Source organism: Odontesthes bonariensis, chromosome 23 (assembly GCF_027942865.1).
Source record: "Odontesthes bonariensis isolate fOdoBon6 chromosome 23, fOdoBon6.hap1, whole genome shotgun sequence".
Taxonomy (NCBI): Eukaryota; Metazoa; Chordata; class Actinopteri; order Atheriniformes; family Atherinopsidae; genus Odontesthes; species Odontesthes bonariensis.
Genome location: NC_134528.1, coordinates 6,263,920 through 6,286,988, shown reverse-complemented (window position 1 = coordinate 6,286,988; position 23,069 = coordinate 6,263,920). Strand labels below are relative to the sequence as shown.

General features: G+C 38.8%; 2 protein-coding genes and 3 non-coding genes across 7 annotated transcripts; all 5 read left to right on the top strand.

Moving 5' to 3' along the window:
- The first annotated feature begins 582 nt into the window (after positions 1-582).
- mxra7 (matrix-remodelling associated 7) lies at positions 583-4,721 on the top strand. Of its 2 annotated transcripts, none has more exons than XM_075457096.1 (4): positions 583-1,138; positions 2,267-2,504; positions 2,626-2,731; positions 4,295-4,721. In XM_075457096.1, exons 1-4 carry the CDS (start codon positions 863-865, stop codon positions 4,407-4,409), a joined length of 735 nt encoding a protein of 244 aa, XP_075313211.1. In that variant the 5' UTR covers positions 583-862; the 3' UTR covers positions 4,410-4,721. The 2 variants fall into 2 exon arrangements, with proteins under 2 accessions (XP_075313211.1, XP_075313210.1); XM_075457095.1 differs by having other exon boundaries at positions 584-1,138; positions 2,623-2,731.
- A 116-nt stretch (positions 4,722-4,837) lies between these two features.
- LOC142374202 (alpha-N-acetylgalactosaminide alpha-2,6-sialyltransferase 1-like) lies at positions 4,838-15,472 on the top strand. Of its 2 annotated transcripts, XM_075457747.1 has the most exons (9): positions 4,838-5,064; positions 5,281-5,581; positions 5,862-6,024; positions 8,047-8,206; positions 10,101-10,239; positions 10,331-10,434; positions 11,141-11,224; positions 12,961-13,060; positions 13,711-15,472. In XM_075457747.1, the coding sequence occupies exons 1-9, from the start codon at positions 4,967-4,969 to the stop codon at positions 13,894-13,896; spliced, it is 1,335 nt and encodes a 444-aa protein (XP_075313862.1). In that variant the 5' UTR covers positions 4,838-4,966; the 3' UTR covers positions 13,897-15,472. The 2 variants fall into 2 exon arrangements, with proteins under 2 accessions (XP_075313862.1, XP_075313863.1); XM_075457748.1 differs by lacking the exons at positions 10,101-10,239; positions 10,331-10,434 and having other exon boundaries at positions 4,839-5,064.
- A 1,408-nt stretch (positions 15,473-16,880) lies between these two features.
- LOC142374648 (U5 spliceosomal RNA) lies at positions 16,881-16,993 on the top strand. Its single transcript, XR_012768768.1, has one exon. It is a non-coding gene; the product is annotated as a U5 spliceosomal RNA (small nuclear RNA).
- Positions 16,994-19,572: 2,579 nt separating this feature from the next.
- LOC142374649 (U5 spliceosomal RNA) lies at positions 19,573-19,686 on the top strand. Its single transcript, XR_012768769.1, has one exon. It is a non-coding gene; the product is annotated as a U5 spliceosomal RNA (small nuclear RNA).
- Positions 19,687-22,277: 2,591 nt separating this feature from the next.
- LOC142374646 (U5 spliceosomal RNA) lies at positions 22,278-22,391 on the top strand. Its single transcript, XR_012768766.1, has one exon. It is a non-coding gene; the product is annotated as a U5 spliceosomal RNA (small nuclear RNA).
- Positions 22,392-23,069: the final 678 nt, after the last annotated feature.

Genomic DNA, 23,069 nt, shown 5'->3' with positions numbered 1-23,069 from the left:
CAGTGTTTTTCCTCATGGGGATCTTCCACACCGGGGACTATGCCCACTCGGTCTGTGGGGTCATTACTGTGGGGATCGCCCTGGTTCGGGGTGGCTGGGGGATCCTGCACTGCAGCCCTGGCTGTGGTGTGGATGCCGGCCTGCCCTGATCTGGGCGGTTCCCCGTGGTGGCGGCCTCTGTGGTCATTGGTGGGCCGGCTCCCGGTGTGGACAGATTCCCAAGATACCGTTTCCTCACTTCAGCGTCAGGCCAGATTTTAATGATGTTGCTCAGGTTGGGGGTGGTGGGGGGGTGGTATGTGTGCAGTGTGGTTGTCAGTGTGATGTTGTGTGTGAGTTTATGCATGAATTGATTTGATTATTGATTTTATTATGTAAAGCACTTTGTGCTGTTTTTTTTTTTTGTATGAAAGGTGCTATATAAATAAAGTTTGATTTGAACTGTTACTCCCTGTTTTAATGGTTCGTCTTCAGGTGAGAATACTTTGCCCTCGGCTGTCTGTAAACCCGGCTTGACTTGACCTCCGGTACACGGGTTCTGTCAGAAACCATTTAAATGAGGCGAGTTTGTCCCTCTGAGTGGATTAACGGCGCGCGCAAACAAATCCGAGCACGTTGCAGCGCACCGTGCCAGCCCACCTGTCCAGTCCAAGGGCCAGTCTGGCGTCATGGGGGGGGCGTAACCAGGGGATGTGACGTCCTGGTCGGAGAGGAGATTGTCCTGTATCCCGTAAACTGCTCGTTAACGTTGATGTTTGGTGGGGATTATCCCGAGCTGCGGGATGGCTGAGTGACAGGGTGCAAGCTGTGCGCTCAGGTGAAGGCAAACGCGGAACAGCGACACGACTCCAATCGACTGACAATGGATGTAACTTTTATACTATCGGCTATCATTTTCACGCTTCTCGCCGTAGTGGTGGCAACGTCGCTGTTCAAAGGCTCCTCGCCTGCAGCAGAGCTCGCAAACGCACGGAGTTATTTCCGACTCCGAGGGGACGGGGCGGCCGGAGGATTAGAGCCGCCCGGGCCGAAGCAAAACGGCCATTTAGCCGAGAAGAAGAAGAAGGAAGTGGACGACTGGAGTCAGATCAGCGGGAGCGCTCACGATCACTGGGATGTTGTCAAATCTGTGCTCTCAGTAAGTAGCCTGTAATCTGCCTGCCATACTGTGCACACACGGGGAAGAGGTGTGGTTGTTAAATGTGCCTTGTTGAAGTGTTTCTTTATGTAATTCTCCCCTAATCTGCTGGAGTTGAGATACCAATCAGATCTCCACATGTCAACACAACTGGGAATGCTGGAATACATTTAACAGCAGTATAGGTGGGTATCAGCATTAAAACAGAGCATCGCAGGATGGAAAGTAAGGTGATTGGATGGTATGTGAGTTTATGCAACAGGGAAGAGCAGGAGAGGGCTACATGAAGAAGAAATACACATTCTCCCTTATTTACAGACAGCCCCCTTCAGGAAATAAGCGTTAAAATCCCTCTCAAGTAATCTGCACAGACATAAAAAAGAACTCATTCTCCATTACTCGTTTGGTGCATGTTCTTTAACTGGATTATTATAATTGATACAGTTAACAAGCAAGCAGTGTTTTCATGTTGTGGCCGCTCCAGTCCAGGTGAAGCGGTTTTAAAATGACTTATGGTGTTACTTTGGATAATCTGTAACATCAACAGCAGTAACCAGCCAAACTGAAGCCGTCTGTCAGCTTACGTTTACACCGATCAGCCACAGCATTTAAACCTTTGATACACTGCGATGTTCTGCTGGGAAATTCTGCATCCTGGCATTCACGTGGATGTTACTTTGACCTTTTTTGAGGACGATTTTTTTTACATTTAACATACAAGCTGTCAGAAGGCTACACGATACATACGGAAATCAAGCTAGAATGGATCATCTTGGGAACATCAGGTGTTCACTGTTTTAGATGACATCAGTGAATAGAAGTAACACATCTTTACATCTGTTTTTAATAATGTCCCCACCCACCACTCATGTCTCGACCTCCCTGATCTGTTTTTAACATTCATAAATGCCCATTAGAGACGGTAAAAAGTCTCCGACTCAGAGTTGGACAAGTTGAACAAAAGACTACAGAGAGAAGGATTTCATATGAGCACGATGGTGAAATCAGTGGTGAAACCTGGAATGAGCAGTTAAGGTTTAGGTGTCACAATCAGATATTTGAATGGTAAAAAAAATACCTGTAGAAAATAATGGTTTGAGGCCATCTGACCCCATAATTGTCTGACAGGAGGAGGAACACTCCCACCTTCACACAAAAGAAGCAGCAACAGCTGAGCACTCCACATCCAGCCTGTCTGTACCCAGTTCTGGATCTAGGCACACAAGCTTAGATGTAGATTCGTCATCCGAGGCCTCGTCAGAGAGAAACCGTAGGTCGCTCATTGGGCTCTCTGATATGGAGCTCCTAAAGTGTGCTTTCTCTTACCCCCAGACTGAAGGAGCCACAGAGAGCCCAGGGATCAATGGTGAGCACTTTTACCCACTTTGAAAGACTTATCAGTGTAATATTTTAATTCATTCTTCATTATTTAATATGTCAAGATTTGATTGTGGATTTTTCTGTGTTCTGTTTGTCTCTTAAAGCAGAGAAGACCGACTCGGATCAAAACTCCTTGAAGTATGTTCCTGGAAGGGCAAGATCCCACCACTTAGAAAGGATGATGTCCAAAGAGGAGCTAGAGGAGGAGCAAAGGTGGGTTTAAAAACGACAAAAACGGGTGCCGTTTTTCAGTTGAAAACACATCTACTGAGAGGCCTTAAGCTGCAAGGTTGATCGTACATCAGTTATCAGTCATTACCAGGAACAGCTTTTGGGCTGCCAGCTTTTTGGAAATGTTGAGGATCACACCTCCAAGTCACGTGATGGAGGAGGATTTTAAACAAGCCCAACAACTCTGCCTACAACTGATCTGTAAAGTGTTTATTAAAGCTTATAGACTAGTGTGAAGTCCCTCTTTATCCTCCCATGTTATTTCAGAACCATGCAGACATGCCTCAAAATGGGTCTTTTGGCTACATCTCTATTGAAAATGTCAGTGTCACTGCCACTTCGTCCTCCCTTCCTTTCGCTGCTTCACGTGTGCTGTATGTTCATCTGCTGTCTCACCCGCTCAGCTTTAGTCTTGACTGAGTCCAGTGAGATTGGATCTCTGCCAGGCATTAACTGTCTGAGAGGAGGCTTAAATAAAACACTCAGTGTTTGCTCGCTGCTTTGTGTTATGCATCTGCACATCTTATCGTTGCAGGATCCATTCCCACACAGACTTTAACTATCTGTGAGCATGAAAAAGAAGCAAACATGTGGTAAAGTATAAGTTACTGTAAGCTGTTTGTCCCAGAAGAGTCACTTTCTGGCCATTGCATGAGAAGAACAAAGAACAAAATAATAACCTGGGCCAATTTTTATTCACTGTCTTGACCTAAACAAATATTTTAGCATCAGCAGTTCTTTATCCTCATGTGGCCATGAAGCGACTGATGTGGCTGTGGAGTGTTGCTTATCCGATCCCACTTTTCCTTCCCTTACTGCCATATTATTCCTCATTAGACCTGTGCGCCTCAGGTGTGACACACAGCAGGTGTTGATTGTATCTTTAATCGCCACCTTTGAGCAGTAGTTAATTCTTTGAGGGCGTCTTTGTGTTTTGCCACAAGGGGGAGCCAGTGTAAGACAACACTGAGACCCGAGCTGACAAAACATCCATTGTCTAAAGCCTGTCAGTCGCTTCGGAACAGAAAAGATGAAGGGAAAATGGGAAATGTATGCCGTGATGAAAGAAATATGTGTTTTTATTAATCAATTCTAATAACCTGCCTACAGTCTAACAAGTGTGGCCCAAAGAACAGCTGGGAATATGTAAGCTAATACAATTATAGAAAACACGAGTCCTTGTTTCATTGCTGACACTTGTTGGCCTATTTTTATACTGATATTCCAGCAATTAAACCCAAAGCCAGAGTGACTTTTACACCTACTATGTTTAAACATAGATATTGTGCAAAATGCTGCATTGCAGTTCCTTAAATCTATCAGTTTCTGAGACTGTTAGATAAAAACACAAGGGAGTTGTGTTTCTTTGTACCAGTTTGTATCAGTTTGTTTGTCTGCCAGGAAAAATAAAACTTGTGACCTCTACTTAATGTGTTTCTGCTGTTTACCAGTAAAAATGTATTCATAAAATTTGCACTTGATGTGTGCAGGAGCATATAGGTTCTTTTTAACCTCTCAGTATTTCTTTGATGCTTTTCTCCCCAGGGTGCAGCGAGAACAGCTGACTGCCATTTTCCAGCTGTTAAAAGACAACAAGGAAACGTTTGGAGAGATGTCCGAGGGAGACTTAGAGGACCAGCTCCGACTTTATTCCATCTGAGAAAGCTCCAAAATGGGATCAAACTCATCGCCTGTGCTCTTATAAACCCGAGCGCTGCTGACGGACTAATCAAGCGTACCAAATGCATTAATAAACATATTCTCAGTGTTCAATTAATGTGTATACTCTACTGTGACAACAACTGCTCATTTGGGTTTCAAATCGTACGGTTTTTGTCCACGTGTCATATGAAGACTCACCTGCACAGATTAGGTGAATATGCAAATAAGGGATAAAGGATTGTATTTCTATTAGTTTTGTCAGCATATTCTCCACCCATGTTTCCTATGTAATAAAAGAAATTATTGTGAGGCTGTGCGTGTGTATTACTATTTGTCTTGGTTGTACCTCTTTGTTGCCCAATCGGATCTGTTTGAAGGTATGAAATACCTGAAAATGTTTTCAGGTTAAACCCTTCTGAGGTAATATAAATGGGGTGTGGTAAAGTAAGCACTGGTTAGAAACGTTTCTGTATAACGCTTCCTTTAAGCAACACTTGCCACTAATCTCCGACCTGCCCGTGATTATTTCAACAGCAAAGCCTCCTCTTCTCAGGGATGGCAGTTCAGACTGTCAGTGGGTTTTTTTTTCTCATAGTGATCTCAGTCACTGCTACGTTTTATCTTCTGACATGGGAAAATTCAAAAAGCATCAGGTAAGGTGTGTTTTGGTATTTTCTGTTGAGAAACAGTTAAGATAAAGTTTGGAACGAACGACTGCTTTTAATCTGAACGATTACATTGTAAATGATTTGCTAAATCCTTTTTATATTGAAGGATACATTTATCCTGCCATTTCAGCTTTATTTTTATCAACTTTATTTCTTTTCCGGTGTTTTTAAAAAAAATGTTTTTTTATCAACTTTCAAAAGCATCTGGCCAGCCTTCTCAGTAAAAAACGGATCCAGAGGAGAAGACGGCTTGTTTGGCCATTATATATTCTGGCAAGAGGAAAGGAACTTGACTCCACCACACGCATTGTTTATCTCAGCACATTTACCAAAAATCAACGAAACAACCCAAAGCAGCTCTGTGACGAAACCAAAAAGGGATCAGACGATGTCTTCAGTTCCCGAGACTCCTATTCCCGTCCTATCAAGAGAATCCTTCAAGAAGCTTCCACAGTGGGATTTTGAGGATGTTTATAACCAGGATGCCTCACCTAGACAAACAGTAAGCATGTTAGGACAAAACAGGACAGAAATCATGTATTACCCTGTATTCAGGGTGTGGCAGGAGGTCCGGGCACAATATCTTATCAATGTACCTTTGGTGTATCCTGCATGCATATCATATCAAATGTCCTCATACCATGAAATTAGTTTATGAGAACAATGGTACTGTGTTTCTGCCTTGCTGCCCGTTTCCTGAGATTTCAATAAATCAGTTGTTTAGCCCAATTGGCATTTCATTTCAAGGCTTATCTCATTTTGGAATCTTTTATTGTGCTCAGACTTGTGCCCAGTCTCTGCGAAACTCCAAGGATGAGTTCCTCCAGAAGGCTTTTCTTCCCAACATTCGTTTGTTTCTGCACAAAGATAATATCAACATGAGCGAGTGGAACCGACTTTCACACTTCAACAATCCTTTTGGGTTTATGGAATTCAGGTACAACGGTGGGTATTTCTTTGTGTCTGTGTGAGACAGAAATTCTCTCCGACAGTATTTTGAAACTACAGTGTGGGGTTGATGACTAACGTACAGGTATTTCACTTCAGTCCCTCATGCTGATATTGCAAAACAGTCTCCACTTGTTTGAACAAAGTCATTTCTTCAGAATTAACAAGGAAATGTCTCTCCCCTTAGAATAGATTGTACAAACTTTCTCATTTGCACTACTCTTGCATTATCAACAGATTATAGTGAACTTATGTAAATCAAAGTTTTTTTTACAATTCAACAGGAACACTCTCTATGGACAAAAAAAATCATGTTTTATGCCCATATATTCTTAAATGAACTGATATCTAACTGGAATTTAAAATCTGTTGATTAGACAATGAGGTACTTTTACTATTACATTTTCATAAAATGGATATGTTTCTCTTTGGCATATGGCAACCAAATGGAAATAAAATATAAATAAATGACTCAAGATTCATGATATTATACAAAGTATATAATGTATATTTATGTATGTATAAATAAATAAAACACCTAATATATGGATGCCCACGCATTCAACAATTATTTGTTTTTGTATCTTCCATGGTTTTATGATGGGATGAGCTCATAAATGTTTTTTTATGAGCTCATCCCATTTGTTTCATAGACATAAAGTTAAATAACAATTCTAATATTCAGTTTATTGTTGCATTATTGTAATTTTCCACTATCAAGAAAAGATTGAAATACACAGACTGACACTATTCAAATTCAAAGATTCAAGTTTAAACCTAAAGAATCCTTTAATTAATACATCAAGGTAGTAGCCTATATTGTGATAAATTAGAGATTAAACAACACATTTATTGCGACACAAAGCAAACAAAAAGGGAAGCAGGGGGGAAAGAGAGGGCAGTTTTGGCTAAGGCTGACAGTTGTGCAAAGGTAACATTTTTTCTCAAAAACATAATACAAGGTGTGTGTTGCTGTTTCCGCAAAAAACAGTTCAACTGATAGGTTTGCATTATAAAGGCAGGTCAGAGACGAGTCATAGATGAACAAAATGATATGGAACAAGGAAACAAATATGGGGAAGTTCACGAGCACCAGTGCAGTCAGGCTTCTCCATACAGTTTTTGTGAGTGATCTAATTTCAGGAAACTCCACACACATTATTAAACTGAGCAGTTTATAACAACTTCAGAGGTTATTTCAGTGCAGTGATGGTTATCTAAAAAGCTGATCATTAATAATTTTATATGTTGTGGCCTCTATTTTCTAAAAAATCAGAGACAAAGCCTTTCCTCAACTGATGTGGTGGCTGGAGGCTCACACATCAAAGACTACATGAGCCAAAATACATATATGCACATTTATTGTCTACTCAGGCTACATTAGATGTTAAATAGCTTATTTCATGGTTTGAGAGAGTTATTGCAGTTTGTGTTTGTTCAGTTCTCCTTCTTACTTTGGAGGATCTTTGTTATGTTCTGCTCATTGATGTCTAACCAAATAGAATATTTAGATAAAAGGCTATTTTCAAAGGGTGGGTAACACACAGCACGTTTGTGGAATTCATTCTAGTTAGTCTTCATATCAAGCTTATCGTTATATGATATGATGATATGATAATGTGTTTTTTCACATACCAGTCCATCACCAGATATGGGTCACTGATTAAACTTCTGTTAGTTGTTTTCCATAGTTGATTTGAATTTGCATTGGGGTCATTGTTAAACCTGAAGCCAGTCATATATGAATGAGAGCAAAAACTGTCAGCTATTTATTCTACTCTGTTGTCACTGGTTCTTTAAATAGAAATTAGTTAAAAGGCTATTAAAAGCCCCAGAGAAATACCAGTTTTTTAAAGTTACAATCGAATGCGAATTGCTTCACATTGTTAAAAAACCTTCAACGATACACATTTAAGAGAAAGTGACCTTTTTCTAGCTCTGGGTTTGAGTAAACATTCACTCTTTTCAGGTCTTTTCACACCGGACCTGATTTTTTTTGTCTTATATCACTGCTTGCAGATGTAATGCCTTCACTGAAGCTGATTCCAAAGCCAAAAGAGCCACTGCTCCCTCCGAAAGGTGGTGATGGTTGTGTGCGCTGTGCGGTGGTAGGCGCCGGAGGAATCCTCAACGGCTCAAAAATGGGGGCTGAGATTGATGCTCATGATTATGTTTTTCGGTAAGGAAGATAGGGAGAGCAAACCTGTTAGTCGATTTTGTTTTGCCATAGGGTTTTAAAGCAATCACAGTTAAATACTGCAAGAGATGACATTTCTGTCACAACCCTGCTGTATAACATGGGGCAGTGAAGCACATTAGCCATTTTAAACAATTTAAACAATCAAAAGTTTGAACAAGGTTTCATGAAAATGATTTGCTTGTTCTCACGAAGTGGGACAAGTAAATAATAATCTTTTATGAAACAGTGCCTACAGATAAAAGGCCAAATATTCATACAACACCACATGGAAAGTGATCTATTTATATCATCATTCCCCAAAATATCAATGTGGCAGCCTGCTACTTCCTCATATAAAATTCTCTCCTGTGCAAAATGTCCATGGGTTTTCCTGCACATAATGTGAATTTAAAATCCTTCCCACAGCATTTCAGTGGGATTTAATTTCCATAAATGTCAATTCCTTATTCATTTGCGACATTGTATGACAGATTTTCTTCCCGTTGAACAGTCCACTTCTGGTTTTGCCTTCAAACACTTGGAGTAATCTAGGTAATTTAAGTAATTTAGTAAATTTAATCAATTCATATATCACGCAAATGAGTGTAGACATGTACGATGTAGGAAGTAAGTCTCTAAATCTTGCTTAAATCTCTGAGAGCTCCAGCAGCGACTTCAACATTTAGTTTTGGCTGAAAATTGGTTTACTCGTGGTCTAGAAGTCTGAAAACTTTTTCCTCGTGTGTGATCAACGACCGTATGAAGACGTTGGAAAGAAAACAGTCACTCTTGTAATTAATTTAGCCAAACTTCAACTTAGATTTCTATCGGCAATTTATGTGTTTCAGATGTTTTTTCAATCAAAAAATACTGTGAGTTAATTCACATATATGAAGAAAGTTACAGAATACTTAGCGAAGCCAACAGAAGAAATATAGGATGAGATACAATAAACTAGGTTCAATGATGTCAAATGAACAAGATTTCTTAAAAAGCAACTTAGATACAGGCTGATTGTTAGTCAGCATCTTTCTTACTTTCCTTCTGCAGCCAATGCTTGTAAAACCAAACATCATATGTAACCAAAATAAATTAACTGCATTGTGTTTGAAAGCATTCAGATTTTAACATACCATCTTATGTTTTTACTTCTGGCCTCCACTGCTCGGTTTCTTTTTGATGCGAATAATTATGGCATATGCATGGTTTTACCATAATTAAAGACATTTTCAGAGTCCAACAGTGCAATTTTATCTCTAACAATAGCTCTTTGTCAACTCTTTGCTGACACGTTTCCCTTACCCCCCAATAACCATAATAAAGATACAACATAATAACCTATAATTGCATATGAAAAGGTAATGCTTCACTTCACAATGACTAAATTCAATCTTCCAAACGCAAATTATTATTGACACAGTTCTACTGCCTGAACATGCATATGCAGTTTTGGTTTTCCATTGTAGGTAGTACCGTGTAGCTGATCTGTCACGGACTGTGAAAGAGAGGACCCAAATGCAGACAGGAGAGGATAGAGGCTGAGCTGGCAGATGATCTTTGTAGGTTTATTAAAGGAGAACTGAAAAAGCTACAAGGAAAAACAAACTAACAATCCACAGGAAAATTACTCGGAACAACTGAAGAAGCCACATGAAATGATCTGACTGATCTTTTCCTAAATAAAAACTAGTTTGTTTGACAGCACAGACAGATTTACAAGGTCAAAACAATACCAGTTTAACTGTCAGAGCCAGTAATTAAAACCAAAAGTAGGCGAAAACCTTGCTTAGACGTGAGGTGTATGACAATTGTACAAAATTGGGGGCAGTTTGTGAAAGAGATAGTCAGTATCAACATCTGGAAAGTAACCTGTTCTGATTTGTTTGTGTGACAGGATGAATGGTGCAGTCATCAAGGGTTATGAGGAAGATGTAGGGAACAGAACATCGGTGTACGTTCACACAGCCCACTCCATCACTGCATCCCCTTATTTTTTCCAGCAGTATGGTTACACATCTGCCCCTCACGATGAGGTACTGACACTACAGCAGCAGTTTAAGATAACCTATACTTCCCACACAAGATAAAAGATTACTTTTTTTGTTCTCCTCTTCATTTTTTCAGAGTATAAAGTATGTCATGATTCCAGAGGGGATGAGGGATTTCCAGTGGCTCGAGGGTCTTCTTAAAGGAGAAAGGGTCTCTTCAGGGCCATACCTCAACAAAGAGTGAACATTAACTCAATTTAATATTTCATTCAAGCGTTTCATATGTAGACTATGAACCTTTATCAACACCAAAACATCCATCTATCTATTTAACTTCCTTCAACCTAAAGATTACCATGTTTAAAAGCACGTCTTCGATTCAAATTTATCATAATAAGTAGTAATAATTAGAACAACAACACACTCTATCAAAGCTTAAGTATTTATGTAGTCTGTAGTATATTGTGTTTTTTCTTCCATTCTTTCACTGTCCCACTGTGTGGGAAGCACAAATGAGCTAAATAATCTGTAAAAGTAGGCAGTTAGCTAACTTGATGTTTTCAACTTTACAAGATTTTTTCCTTCTAATCTAAGGAGTTTGTTTAAAGTTTGTGTTGTTCACCTCCTACTCGGGATAGTCTTGATGTCACCATAAGCGTTGTCTTCAGTGATTTAAATATATATATACTTTTAGGGAAAGAAAATTGCCAGGATTTTACTATTAGATTTCATGATGGATGTTATTATTCCGTTTGACTGTTAGGTAGTACAGCTCATTGTCTACGCACAACCCTCCGCATTTGTGATTGGTGTCAAGGGAAACAACAAATCTCAGTTCATTACTTGTGATTGGTCAATATGATATAGTAAAAACATTTTAAAAAGCCAAAAGTCATCATGTTGTTCTTACATAATCACCACTGTCCTCCTTGTTTGAACCCTCCAGGCCCAGGACTTACTATTCAGGGCAGTACAATGAGAGCCGTTTCTACGTTCTGCACCAGGACTTCCTCCGATATGTTCGAAACAGGTCAGCCTCCAAACATTTTATGGTTTAAAACTGAGAGCGTTAAGAAACTGCAATAATCTTTTCATAGCAGCTGACAACCAATGATGCTGCCCAGCCTGCCTCATAAAACAGGGTTAAAAACATAAAGAACAGGTACAACAGAAACAGGTACAGTACAAGTGCTGTAATTTTAAAGGAAAATGAAGACAACATCAGTTGGCTGGACAACGCTTTACTTGGCATATCTAAACATGCCATTTCAAAACTCTCAGAATACAAATAGTTTTTGTATGAATGTAAAACCTAAACTCATTTCACCTGTAGCGTCTCCCTATAGATCAATAATTCTTTCATAATTTAGCTTTTCTGTTTGAGAAGTCTTGAACTTTTAAAATGGCTCATTGTCAGATAAAAGTTACTGCGATGAATTTATGTAGAATCAAACCTTTAATAGTTACTTCAGCCATAAAAATCTAAATTTTATTGTCATTCATATTATTGAATTAATTTGGAAAAATTGGAATTGCATGAAGAATCTGTCCCAAATAACACTTTGTTTCTCTTAAAGATCACAAAAGAATCTCAATACCAACAATTGAGGTGCGAAACACCAGCGAACAAACAGGATTATTACGGAAGATCCTGACTTTTAACTGAAGCAATGCAAAGTTTGTTTTAATTTGACAGGGACAACACTGCTGTAGGATCAGAGATAAATAACATAAAACATAATCAATAAATAATAAAATGCTGAGCAAAGATATACAGCTTAAAACAACTGGCGTACTGGGATCTGCCACTACTCTAAAAAGCCCAACTTTTGAGGCAAGCACCACAGAGAATTTAATCATTCAAAAGACTCCACCGCTTTTAGGCCAGGGACGCAGTTTGTGTACCCAAAGATACGCAGCCACGAGACAGAGCTCAAAATCACTGGGACAGAGCCGAGACTTACTATGATCCAGGAAATCCCTGTGTTTGACCACACGAGATTTGGGTATAAACCAAATAACAATGCTGCTCTTGAACCTGGACTGGATACACCAGCAGAGTCAGGATACATGGCAGAAAACCACTAGTATCTTTATAATCAGCCATCGTCGACATGAAACATTGTTTAGTGTTGCAGGAAAATGCTCAGCTCAAATTCAATGTTGCAGAGTCAGAGATCCTGAAGTTCAAGGCACTGCTGGAGCATGTCCCCAAGCATTAGGGCAATGCAGAGTCTGTGAAAATGCTCAGAGAAGAGCTGAACTGCTACATACGGAGAAAAAGGACTAAAAAAAGGAGAAAATATAGGTTGAAAAGTCTAAAAGTAAACTGAGGTCGCAGTTGGAAGACATTTGAAAGCTCTGATTTGGCCTGTGTGTAGCTCGTGCTGAGCAGACCGACAGTGACACCTCTAAGTGTGCCGTTGAGCCACCCAAAATTATGGCTGGATACAGATGTTTTCAAACCTAAGTGGCTCCAAACAAAGTGGAGGGGCTTTGTTACAACTGAGATTTTGAATTGGTCATCGTCTCAGACAAAAATAAATTTCTCAGGCACAAAGAAGCTTTTGTTTGTTTCATAACATATGCCCTGTAAGTCCTGTGTTTAATGACCTGAACAATATCATTTCAGATTTATCCAAAACCTGTTCAGCCTTTTAGACAAACTTTTACTGCAGCTCTGAGCATTTATCATCTTGAATGAATCTATATTAACATAATGATCACTTGTCTCGTGTATATTTGACAACTTCTTTTTGTCCACAGATTCTTAAAGTCACAAAATCTGAATGCTACATTCTGGGCGATTGTCCGACCAACCAATGGGGCCTTTACTCTCTTCCTGGCCTTGCACACCTGTGACACAGTAAGTTTAAACAACTCCAACTTTTCCACAACACTTTCAATTGTGCAAGTATATTCATTTATTTTGGATTGGGTTATTCTAGGAATTAGCTCTGAAGGTAATATTGAATTTTGGATTTTTTTTTCGAAATGGTGACAAAGCACTATGAAGGAGACCTTAGAGGAAGTATCAAAGCAGTCTTGACCAATTCAATAGCTGAAAGATGACCACTCTCTTGACATATTCATGCAGGTATTGACGGTAACTGCCAAAAATGTTTCCAGTCACACAAAAAAAGTCCATGTCTGCTATATATATATATATATATACACATATATATGTATATATCACTTGAATTATATGAAACATATACATATATATATCATATATATATGTCATATTATTGTCACGATGGGAGATACCATATATTTTATATAATTATTTTAAAAAAACCATGTGCCATTTATTCATATAGATAGATAGATAGATAGATAGATAGATAGATAGATAGATAGATAGATAGATAGATAGATAGATAGATAGATAGATAGATAGATAGATAGATAGATAGATAGATAGATAGATAGATAGATAGATAGATAGATAGATAGATACTCTACATAACAGCCTTCAAATCTTTTCACTGTTTTCTCTGATTTTGTTATCCACAGGTGAGTGCATATGGATTCATGACTGAAGACTATAATAAGTACTCCAACTACTATGTTCAAAGGTTCATTAAAAGCAATGTCATTTTCTACAGCAACCATGACTACATTATGGAGAAGGATTTGTGGAAGAATCTACATGACAGAAAAATAATTAAGCTTTATCAAGGAAGAGGCAGAAACACTTAAGATGCAAGGCTGATGATTTCTGTTATGGCATCAAGGTCATTATATAGATATATAAGATGTGAATACCTCTTCCACTACTAAAAACTGCATAAATACAAGACTGCAGGATATATGCACTATGAAATTTGCTGAATATATCTCCTTTATGCCATGTACTGAAATGTCATCATATACAAGTCATGCAAACCAAAAGAAGTGTAAGCTGCAGAAATGAAGAATATATACCTTTTTATGAATGTATTACCCTGAAATGTTTTTTAAAAAATTTTTTTTCAATTCAATTAGAGTTATTAGTGTACAACATCCTCACCTGCTATAAAAATCACTTGAATTATATAACAACCATAGCGCAAATTCATGAAATATAAAACAGTTAAATATGCACTTTGAAAGCAACAGTCATTTATTTTCTTCCTGTTATATTAATTGGGATTCATGCAAATAATCATGGGGACAGATGGGTATGAGCAACTTTTCTTAACATTGTGTATTTAAATTAACTTGAAGTCGTATTTTTTCTGGGTTGCCCATTTTGTATACTCAGCGTGAGACAACGTAGCAAAACTGTGTAGGTTTTAGTGTTACCTTTTTTCATCTGGTTCACCGGTTCATTTACCCATCGCAGCTACTCAAATATTAGTTTATTGGGATTCTCTGTGAGCCATTAAATACTTTTTCTTATAGGTTATAACTCAACTTGACCTGGGAACTGGACCACTCTGCTGTGTCCCAGTATACATGCACAGTACGGGGGTTGCTTTATTGGCCAAAGTGTGTTTGAATGACACGGTGCTGTGAACCATGTGAGTTACTCTGTTATTCTGTCAGATAACGCTTTGGTCATCCAATCAAGATTTTAGTAGAGCAGAAGGACAATCTACAAATGTTTTAATCAGCAGCGAGCTGAAACTTGTCCCACTAGTCTGAAGGAGTTGAATGCACATGAAGAAGTAACTTAACTCCCACCTGCATTATCTGGGCGTGTTAGTCCAGCTTTGAGAAGTTCAACTTGGTACGATTTCAGTTAGACAAACATATTTGTGCGTATTTTATGTCTGTTTTTGGTCACATTAACACAATAATGCAGTTTTCTAGGGTCATGTAACACACTGAGTTAGTTGAATGAATGTATGTATCACTTAACTTACTCTTACAATTTCTTTTGTCGTCTGAGTTTTGACATCAGAACGTTTGCTTTCTCTGTCCTGGGCACAATGGTTTGTAGGGAAAACCGCTTTGGAAGCCAAACGGTTGGGGTTTCTACAGTTTCACAGTATCAAGTCAGGCAATGTGTTTAAACTGCTAATTTGGCAAAAAAAAAAAAAAGATCATAAAGTTCCCAGTAAAAATGTGAATGTGAATGTCAACATGTAGAGCTACACTCAACATGTTGACATTTAATGAACCAAAATACGTAAATTCCATGAATGTAAGAAGATTAAAGTGATCCCACGGCGTAACCAAAATTCAAGCTGTGTTTTAAATTTACTTTGTTTATTTTCTGAAATAATTTGTTGAAGAATGTACTTTTGTACTTTTATATCTATAAACCAAAATAAATTATCTTTTTTATCAACTTTTAATGTTTCGGTTGGTGTCTTTAATTCCTCTTTTTGCTGCTAAAAAATTTAAATTAAGGTGGAAAGTAGTCAGGAAATGGCTGTGAAGAAGAGAAACTGGCACATAATCTAGATAACAACACACTTTTGCGATAACTATTAAAGTAATAAAAAGGGAAAAGGACACTGTCATCGTTACAAAAAAAGTTTCCAAAAATTCCAAAAAAAAACTTGCTCGGAGAGGAAGTGAGGAAGACGAGATAAAGTGTACTAGCAAGACAGGGGACATAAATGATATTACCTTATTTTGTAATCTAGGTTGTGTCTGTGTTTTTTTTTTTTTTTTACCTGGTTTCTAATCAGATTAGTAAATACAGTCAACAAGAACAAGCCAAACCATAGAGTAGTTAGTCTCTGTTGCAGAACCATGTCATTCTGCAGAGATAGCCCTCATGGAGACACTAAAAGTAAAAGGCTTTAACTGGTCAATAAACTCTGAGACTCTTTCACTGTCCATCCACATATTTGAGTTTATTTGTTACGACCAAATCATTGTATTTTACGGTGGACGACACATGCAAACGCGTTGCAAACAAAGTACACATGCAAGTGTAAAAATAGTTGTAGAGATTTGAAAGATTCTCCTGATTGTTACCTGATAAATGGCTCCACCTACTGCCTCATCGGAGTTACGACTACAAAGACTTTCGTGTATGTGTGTGTAAAACCTCGATAAAGGAAAACTACTACGTAAGTAAGAGAAAATATAATCATACACAAAAAAACGTACTATTTGAAACAATATTCCAAGTTATTAAATTAACGTAATGCTCCTGAATCCACGAATGTGGATTGTAAAACCGTAACTCAGGTTTATGAACTGAGACAACGTATTTACGAGTGAAATTTCGTTGAATTACGCAGTTTAGGCATTCTAATTGAACAATCGTGCAATAACACAAGTTATTACATTGTAGGGTTATTCAAAGAGTGCTCCCCCTCGAGCTTTGTAGAGGAGGCGGACCGTCTTGGAAATACATTAAAAATGCGGGTATATTAACAATACCGGGGGGAAAAAAGCTAGAATGTACTGTGAGCTATTGAACATTAGATTAATTAACAACCTAAGCATAATTTAATGTGAATAATAAGACTGCTTTGAACAATTTTGGTTCATCCGGAAACATAAACCAATGGCTTCCCATGATGCATTGCAACTTGATCAAAATGGTAATCAAAACCAAATTAAAGAACTTTCCTCAAACTGAAACACTCAGATGTTGATTTCGTCGTGCTTCTAAATTGAATTAAATCATTTTCTGTTCATTTCCCGTGTTTGTTTGTCAATGTTCCTGCTAACAAACCGTCACTTAAAATAGTACTGCCGCACCTATAGTATGCCCGTTTTCAATGTGAAAGTCAGATCACTCATGTTTCTCTTCAGATCGTATAAATCTTTCGCCTTTTACTAAAGATTTCCGTGGAGAGGAACAATATGAGTTTCAACTAATTTTTTGATGCCCGGCGCAAGCTGGGCTTTCTTTCTTTGTGAAAATGAAAATATAACCAGAGAGTCTCTATTATAAGGAGAGGTCAAACTGGCGGCTATTTCCGGGTGGTACTGCACTCTAGGGGCGCCAACAAAACAGTGCAGAGCACGCCGAACTCTATGGTGGTACTATGAAATCCACCTTAGATGCAGCCATTGCTTTTGAGAGAATTTTTTATATTTTTTCATTTTAATTTTCCTAAAGGCAGGATAAATTATCCTTTCAAACGGCGCTTGGTTTGATTTTTTAGACTCACTAGATTTGTTTAAAATACACATTTATTGTCAGTATTGCATCCCGAGTGACGTCACGCATGTGGCATCACTTTACGGCATGGTCAGTCCTAGCGCTGAGCTAGCAGAGAGGTGTTAGCTCAAATAGTTACAGCCCTTTTGCATACTCTCTGACTAGCCTCTGGTTTAGCTTTGGTTGTTGTTAGCGGCACCAGGTTAGCACTCTGGCACAGTGGACGAGTGCCGTAAAGCAGCCGGTCGTAATCAGCCGTGCGTTCTTCAGATTCCGTTAGCTAGATGCTAGCGGATACTGACTCGCAAATGCCAGACTTGTAAGAAAACAGAAAGCTATAACTCCCAGGTTATTGTACTTTCGATATAAATCCACATCCCTTTGTCAGAAATCACAGTATTATTTTCAGGTTTCAGCCGCTAGCGGGGACATTTTTTGAGTTATTAGCGCCAGCCCTATGGAAAATAGTCATTCTGCACTCGCTCGCCAGCGCCCCCAGAGAAAATCAACTGAACTGCAGCCAAATTTTTTATAATGGGGCGAATAGGAAGTGGAACGGCTGTCTGTAAAGGGGCTGTGATATAACGCCAGAAAAAACGGTTGAGTCAACCTTATTTTGAAATTGCACACGGATTGAACAAGTAAACAGTTAGTACAATAACTTTATTGATATTATATTCGATGTTAAGAACATGTAAACCTTTTTTGCATGATCTTATTTTAATCGTGATGTGAGGTTCGGTTAATCAAAGGCTTTTCTCAAGGATCTGTCTGCTAGCTTTATGGAGTAAGATGTTTAAATATGAAGTAAACTTGGGAAAAAAATTACAGCCAGCGATTAAAACAATTTTGCTCATTAAAAATACAGAAAAAAAGGCAACAAAAACAGTGTTGATGAGATAATAAAATGGAGCTGGTTACAGGAGCAGGAAACTCGAAATATAAAATCATAGGTGGCAGATGCAGAGTGTGGCCCCTAGACGGCTCCAGAAAATATAGAAAAAGAAATGTATACAGTATATAACTTTGTGTGTACATTGGTTAAAACCTTATTTTAAAGGCTGTGCGCCTATGAAAAATGGATTAATTGTCATTTCTTGCTCAAAATTGTAGTCTTACTTTGTCTTTTATTCACCCCTATTTAGTCTGTATCTGTCTGTTACTGCATATTTAGCTAACTTGTCCAACTAAAGGAGTTTTTCTTTAGCGTGAAAATATCTTGTAGTCATCAACCAATGCCATCTTGTGTGGCTGAATTCCCCCACCTTAATGTTCCCAGAATCCCTCTGATTGTTTTCATTGTGTGTTTGCAGCCTCCAGAAGGCCTCGATCACCTGCATTGAGAGCTACTAGGACTCCATGTTGTGGATTCACAGAAGCAGCAGCAATTGTGCACATCACGATTAAAGGTTCTCAAGATAAATTAAGAGGACTCTGCAACAGATTTAGCTAAAAGATACCAAAGACAACACAACAGGAGGAAGCCAGGCGATAGAGATAAAGTGTATGAGCAGGACAAGAATAAACATCAGATTGGATTTTACTGCTAAAGAGAAAAAAAACAGAATTATATACAGTTGCAGAGTTAGTTTCATTGTAGCTATCGCAAAGCAATAGCTAATTAATTCCCTTGTTCTGTCGCATTTGATTTATTTGGCTTATTATGGTGTAGTTGCTAATATGCAAGTTTGAGTTTGTGAGAAGACTCTGTTCTGTGGAGGCTGTGAATCAGTGAAGACTGAAGCTGTGGTGGACGTATTAAACCTGCAATAAAAATGATGAAACAGGTTTATATACTTAAAACTCCAGACATTTACCCTCTGTATCATGACTACCGGCAAATACAAATCCTCACAACAGCAGCCTTTTCATCTGTATTATTCTATAAGAGGTTTTAACATAACTTAGAACATTATTATCTCCACCTCAGTCAGCCACTTTCCTTCCACCGTCCAAAAAACATGCATGTCAGGTTAGTTAGTGACACTAAATCGTTCACAGGAGTGAGTGTGAGCGCGTGCATAGTTGTGTATCTGGTTTGTCTCTGTGTCCCCCGCCTCTCGCCCAATGACAGCCGGGATACACAGCCCCGCCCCTACCCTATGCATTGCGACTCAGATTAAATCGGTAAACAAAACCAAATTAAAGAACTTTCCTCAAACGGAAACACTCAGATGTTAATTTCCTCGTGCTTTTAAACTGAATTATATCATTTTCAGTTCATTTCCCGTGTTTGTTTGTCAATGTTCCTGCTGACAAACCGTCACTTAAAACGGTACTGCCGCACTTACAGTAGGCCTGCCTTCCGTAGAGGAGGCAGATCACTCATGTTTCTCTTCAGATCGTATAAATCTTTCGCCTTTTACTAAAGATTTCCGTGGAGTGGAACAATATGAGTTTTAACTAATTTTTTGATGCCCGGCGCAAGCTGGGCTTCTTTTCTTTGTTTAAAAGAAAATGTAACCAGAGAACCTCTATTATGAGGAGAGGGAGACCTGGCGCTCATTTTTGGGGGGTGCTGCACTCTAGGGGTGACAAGGAAGCAGTGCAGAGGAGCACACCGAACTCTATGGTGGTACTATGAAATCCACCTTAGATGCAGCCATTGCTTTTGATAGAATTTTTTATATTTTTTCATTTTAATTTTCTTAAAGGCAGGATAAATTATCCTTTCAAACGGCACTTGGTTTACTTTTTTAGACTCACTAGATTTGTTTAAAATACACATTTATTGTCAGTATTGCATCCCGAGTGACGTCACGCATGTGGCATCACTTTACGGCATGGTCAGTCCTAGCGCTGAGCTAGCAGAGAGGTGTTAGCTCAAATAGTTACAGATTTCAGCACAGCCCTTTCGCATACTCTCTGACTAGCCTCTGGTTTAGCTTTGGTTGTTGTTAGCGGCACCAGGTTAGCACTCTGGCACAGTGGACGAGTGCCGTAAAGCAGCCGGTCGTAATCAGCCGTGCGTTCTTCAGATTCCGTTAGCTAGATGCTAGCGGATACTGACTCGCAAATGCCAGACTTGTAAGAAAACAGAAAGCTATAACTCCCAGGTTATTGTACTTTCGATATAAATCCACATCCCTTTGTCAGAAATCACAGTATTATTTTCAGGTTTCAGCCGCTAGCGGGGACATTTTTTGAGTTATTAGCGCCAGCCCTATGGAAAATGGTCATTCTGCACTCGCTCGCCAGCGCCCCCAGAGAAAATCAACTGAACTGCAGCCAAATTTTTTATAATGGGGCGAATAGGAAGTGGAACGGCTGTCTGTAAAGGGCTGTGATATAACGCCAGAAAAAACGGTTGAGTCAACCTTATTTTGAAATTGCACACGGATTGAACAAGTAAACAGTTAGTACAATAACTTTATTGATATTATATTCGATGTTAAGAACATGTAAACCTTTTTTGCATGATCTTATTTTAATCGTGATGTGAGGTTCGGTTAATCAAAGGCTTTTCTCAAGGATCTGTCTGCTAGCTTTATGGAGTAAGATGTTTAAATATGAAGTAAACTTGGGAAAAAAATTACAGCCAGCGATTAAAACAATTTTGCTCATTAAAAATACAGAAAAAAAGGCAACAAAAACAGTGTTGATGAGATGATAAAATGGAGCTGGTTACAGGAGCAGGAAACTCGAAATATAAAATCATAGGTGGCAGATGCAGAGTGTGGCCCCTAGACGGCTCCAGAAAATATAGAAAAAGAAATGTATACAGTATATAACTTTGTGTGTAAATTGGTTAAAACCTTATTTTAAAGGCTGTGCGCCTATGAAAAATGGATTAATTGTCATTTCTTGCTCAAAATTGTAGTCTTACTTTGTCTTTTATTCACCCCTATTTAGTCTGTATCTGTCTGTAACTGCATATTTAGCTAACTTGTCCAACTAAAGGAGTTTTTCTTTAGCGTGAAAATATCTTGTAGTCATCAACCAATGCCATCTTGTGTGGCTGAATTCCCCCACCTTAATGTCCCAGAATCCCTCTGATTGTTTTCATTGTGTGTTTGCAGCCTGCAGAAGGCCTCGATCACCTGCATTAAGAGCTACTAGGACTCCATGTTGTGGATTCACAGAAGCAGCAGCAATTGTGCACATCAAGATTAAAGGTTTTCAAGATAAATTAAGAGGACTCTGCGACAGATTCAGCTAAAAGATACCAAAGACAACACAACAGGAGGAAGCCAGGCGATAGAGATAAAGTGTATGAGCAGGACAAGAATAAACATCAGATTGGATTTTACTGCTAAAGAGAAAAAAACAGAATTATATACAGTTGCAGAGTTAGTTTCATTGTAGCTATCGCAAAGCAATAGCTAATTAATTCCCTTGTTCTGTCGTATTTGATTTATTTGGCTTATTATGGTGTAGTTGCTAATATGCAAGTTTGAGTTTGTGAGAAGACTCTGTTCTGTGGAGGCTGTGAATCAGTGAAGACTGAAGCTGTGGTGGACGTATTAAACCTGCAATAAAAATGATGAAACAGGTTTATATACTTAAAACTCCAGACATTTACCCTCTGTATCATGACTACCGGCAAATACAAATCCTCACAACAGCAGCCTTTTCATCTGTATTATTCTATAAGAGGTTTTAACATAACTTAGAACATTATTATCTCCACCTCAGTCAGCCACTTTCCTTCCACCGTCCAAAAAACATGCATGTCAGGTTAGTTAGTGACACTAAATCGTTCACAGGAGTGAGTGTGAGCGCGTGCATAGTTGTGTATCTGGTTTGTCTCTGTGTCCCCCGCCTCTCGCCCAATGACAGCCGGGATACACAGCCCCGCCCCTACCCTATGCATTGCGACTCAGATTAAATCGGTAAACAAAACCAAATTAAAGAACTTTCCTCAAACGGAAACACTCAGATGTTAATTTCCTCGTGCTTTTAAACTGAATTATATCATTTTCAGTTCATTTCCCGTGTTTGTTTGTCAATGTTCCTGCTGACAAACCGTCACTTAAAACGGTACTGCCGCACTTACAGTAGGCCTGCCTTCCGTAGAGGAGGCAGATCACTCATGTTTCTCTTCAGATTGTATAAATCTTTCGCCTTTTACTAAAGATTTCCGTGGAGTGGAACAATATGAGTTATAACTAATTTTTTGATGCCCGGCGCAAGCTGGGCTTCCTTTCTTTGTTTAAAAGAAAATGTAACCAGAGAACCTCTATTATGAGGAGAGGGAGACCTGGCGCTCATTTTTGGGGGGTGCTGCACTCTAGGGGTGACAAGGAAGCAGTGTAGAGGAGCACACCGAACTATATGGTGGTACTATGAAATCCACCTTAGATGCAGCCATTGCTTTTGATAGAATTTTTTATATTTTTTCATTTTAATTTTCTTAAAGGCAGGATAAATTATCCTTTCAAACGGCACTTGGTTTACTTTTTTAGACTCACTAGATTTGTTTAAAATACACATTTATTGTCAGTATTGCATCCCGAGTGACGTCACGCATGTGGCATCACTTTACGGCATGGTCAGTCCTAGCGCTGAGCTAGCAGAGAGGTGTTAGCTCAAATAGTTACAGATTTCAGCACAGCCCTTTCGCATACTCTCTGACTAGCCTCTGGTTTAGCTTTGGTTGTTGTTAGCGGCACCAGGTTAGCACACTGGCACAGTGGACGAGTGCCGTAAAGCAGCCGGTCGTAATCAGCCGTGCGTTCTTCAGATTCCGTTAGCTAGATGCTAGCGGATACTGACTCGCAAATGCCAGACTTGTAAGAAAACAGAAAGCTATAACTCCCAGGTTATTGTACTTTCGATATAAATCCACATCCCTTTGTCAGAAATCACAGTATTATTT

Bases quoted from the DNA above. Each gene is read 5' to 3' on its own strand.
- mxra7 (XM_075457095.1), top strand. From the start codon at position 863: ATGGATGTAACTTTTATACTATCGGCTATCATTTTCACGCTTCTCGCC. The intron at 2,505-2,622 runs GTGAGCACTTTT...TGTCTCTTAAAG, and splicing joins AGAGAGCCCAGGGATCAATG to CAGAGAAGACCGACTCGGAT. The intron at 2,732-4,294 runs GTGGGTTTAAAA...TTTTCTCCCCAG, and splicing joins GAGCTAGAGGAGGAGCAAAG to GGTGCAGCGAGAACAGCTGA.
- LOC142374202 (XM_075457747.1), top strand. From the start codon at position 4,967: ATGGCAGTTCAGACTGTCAGTGGGTTTTTTTTTCTCATAGTGATCTCA. The intron at 10,435-11,140 runs GTGAACATTAAC...TGAACCCTCCAG, and splicing joins GGGCCATACCTCAACAAAGA to GCCCAGGACTTACTATTCAG. The intron at 11,225-12,960 runs GTCAGCCTCCAA...TTTTGTCCACAG, and splicing joins CTCCGATATGTTCGAAACAG to ATTCTTAAAGTCACAAAATC.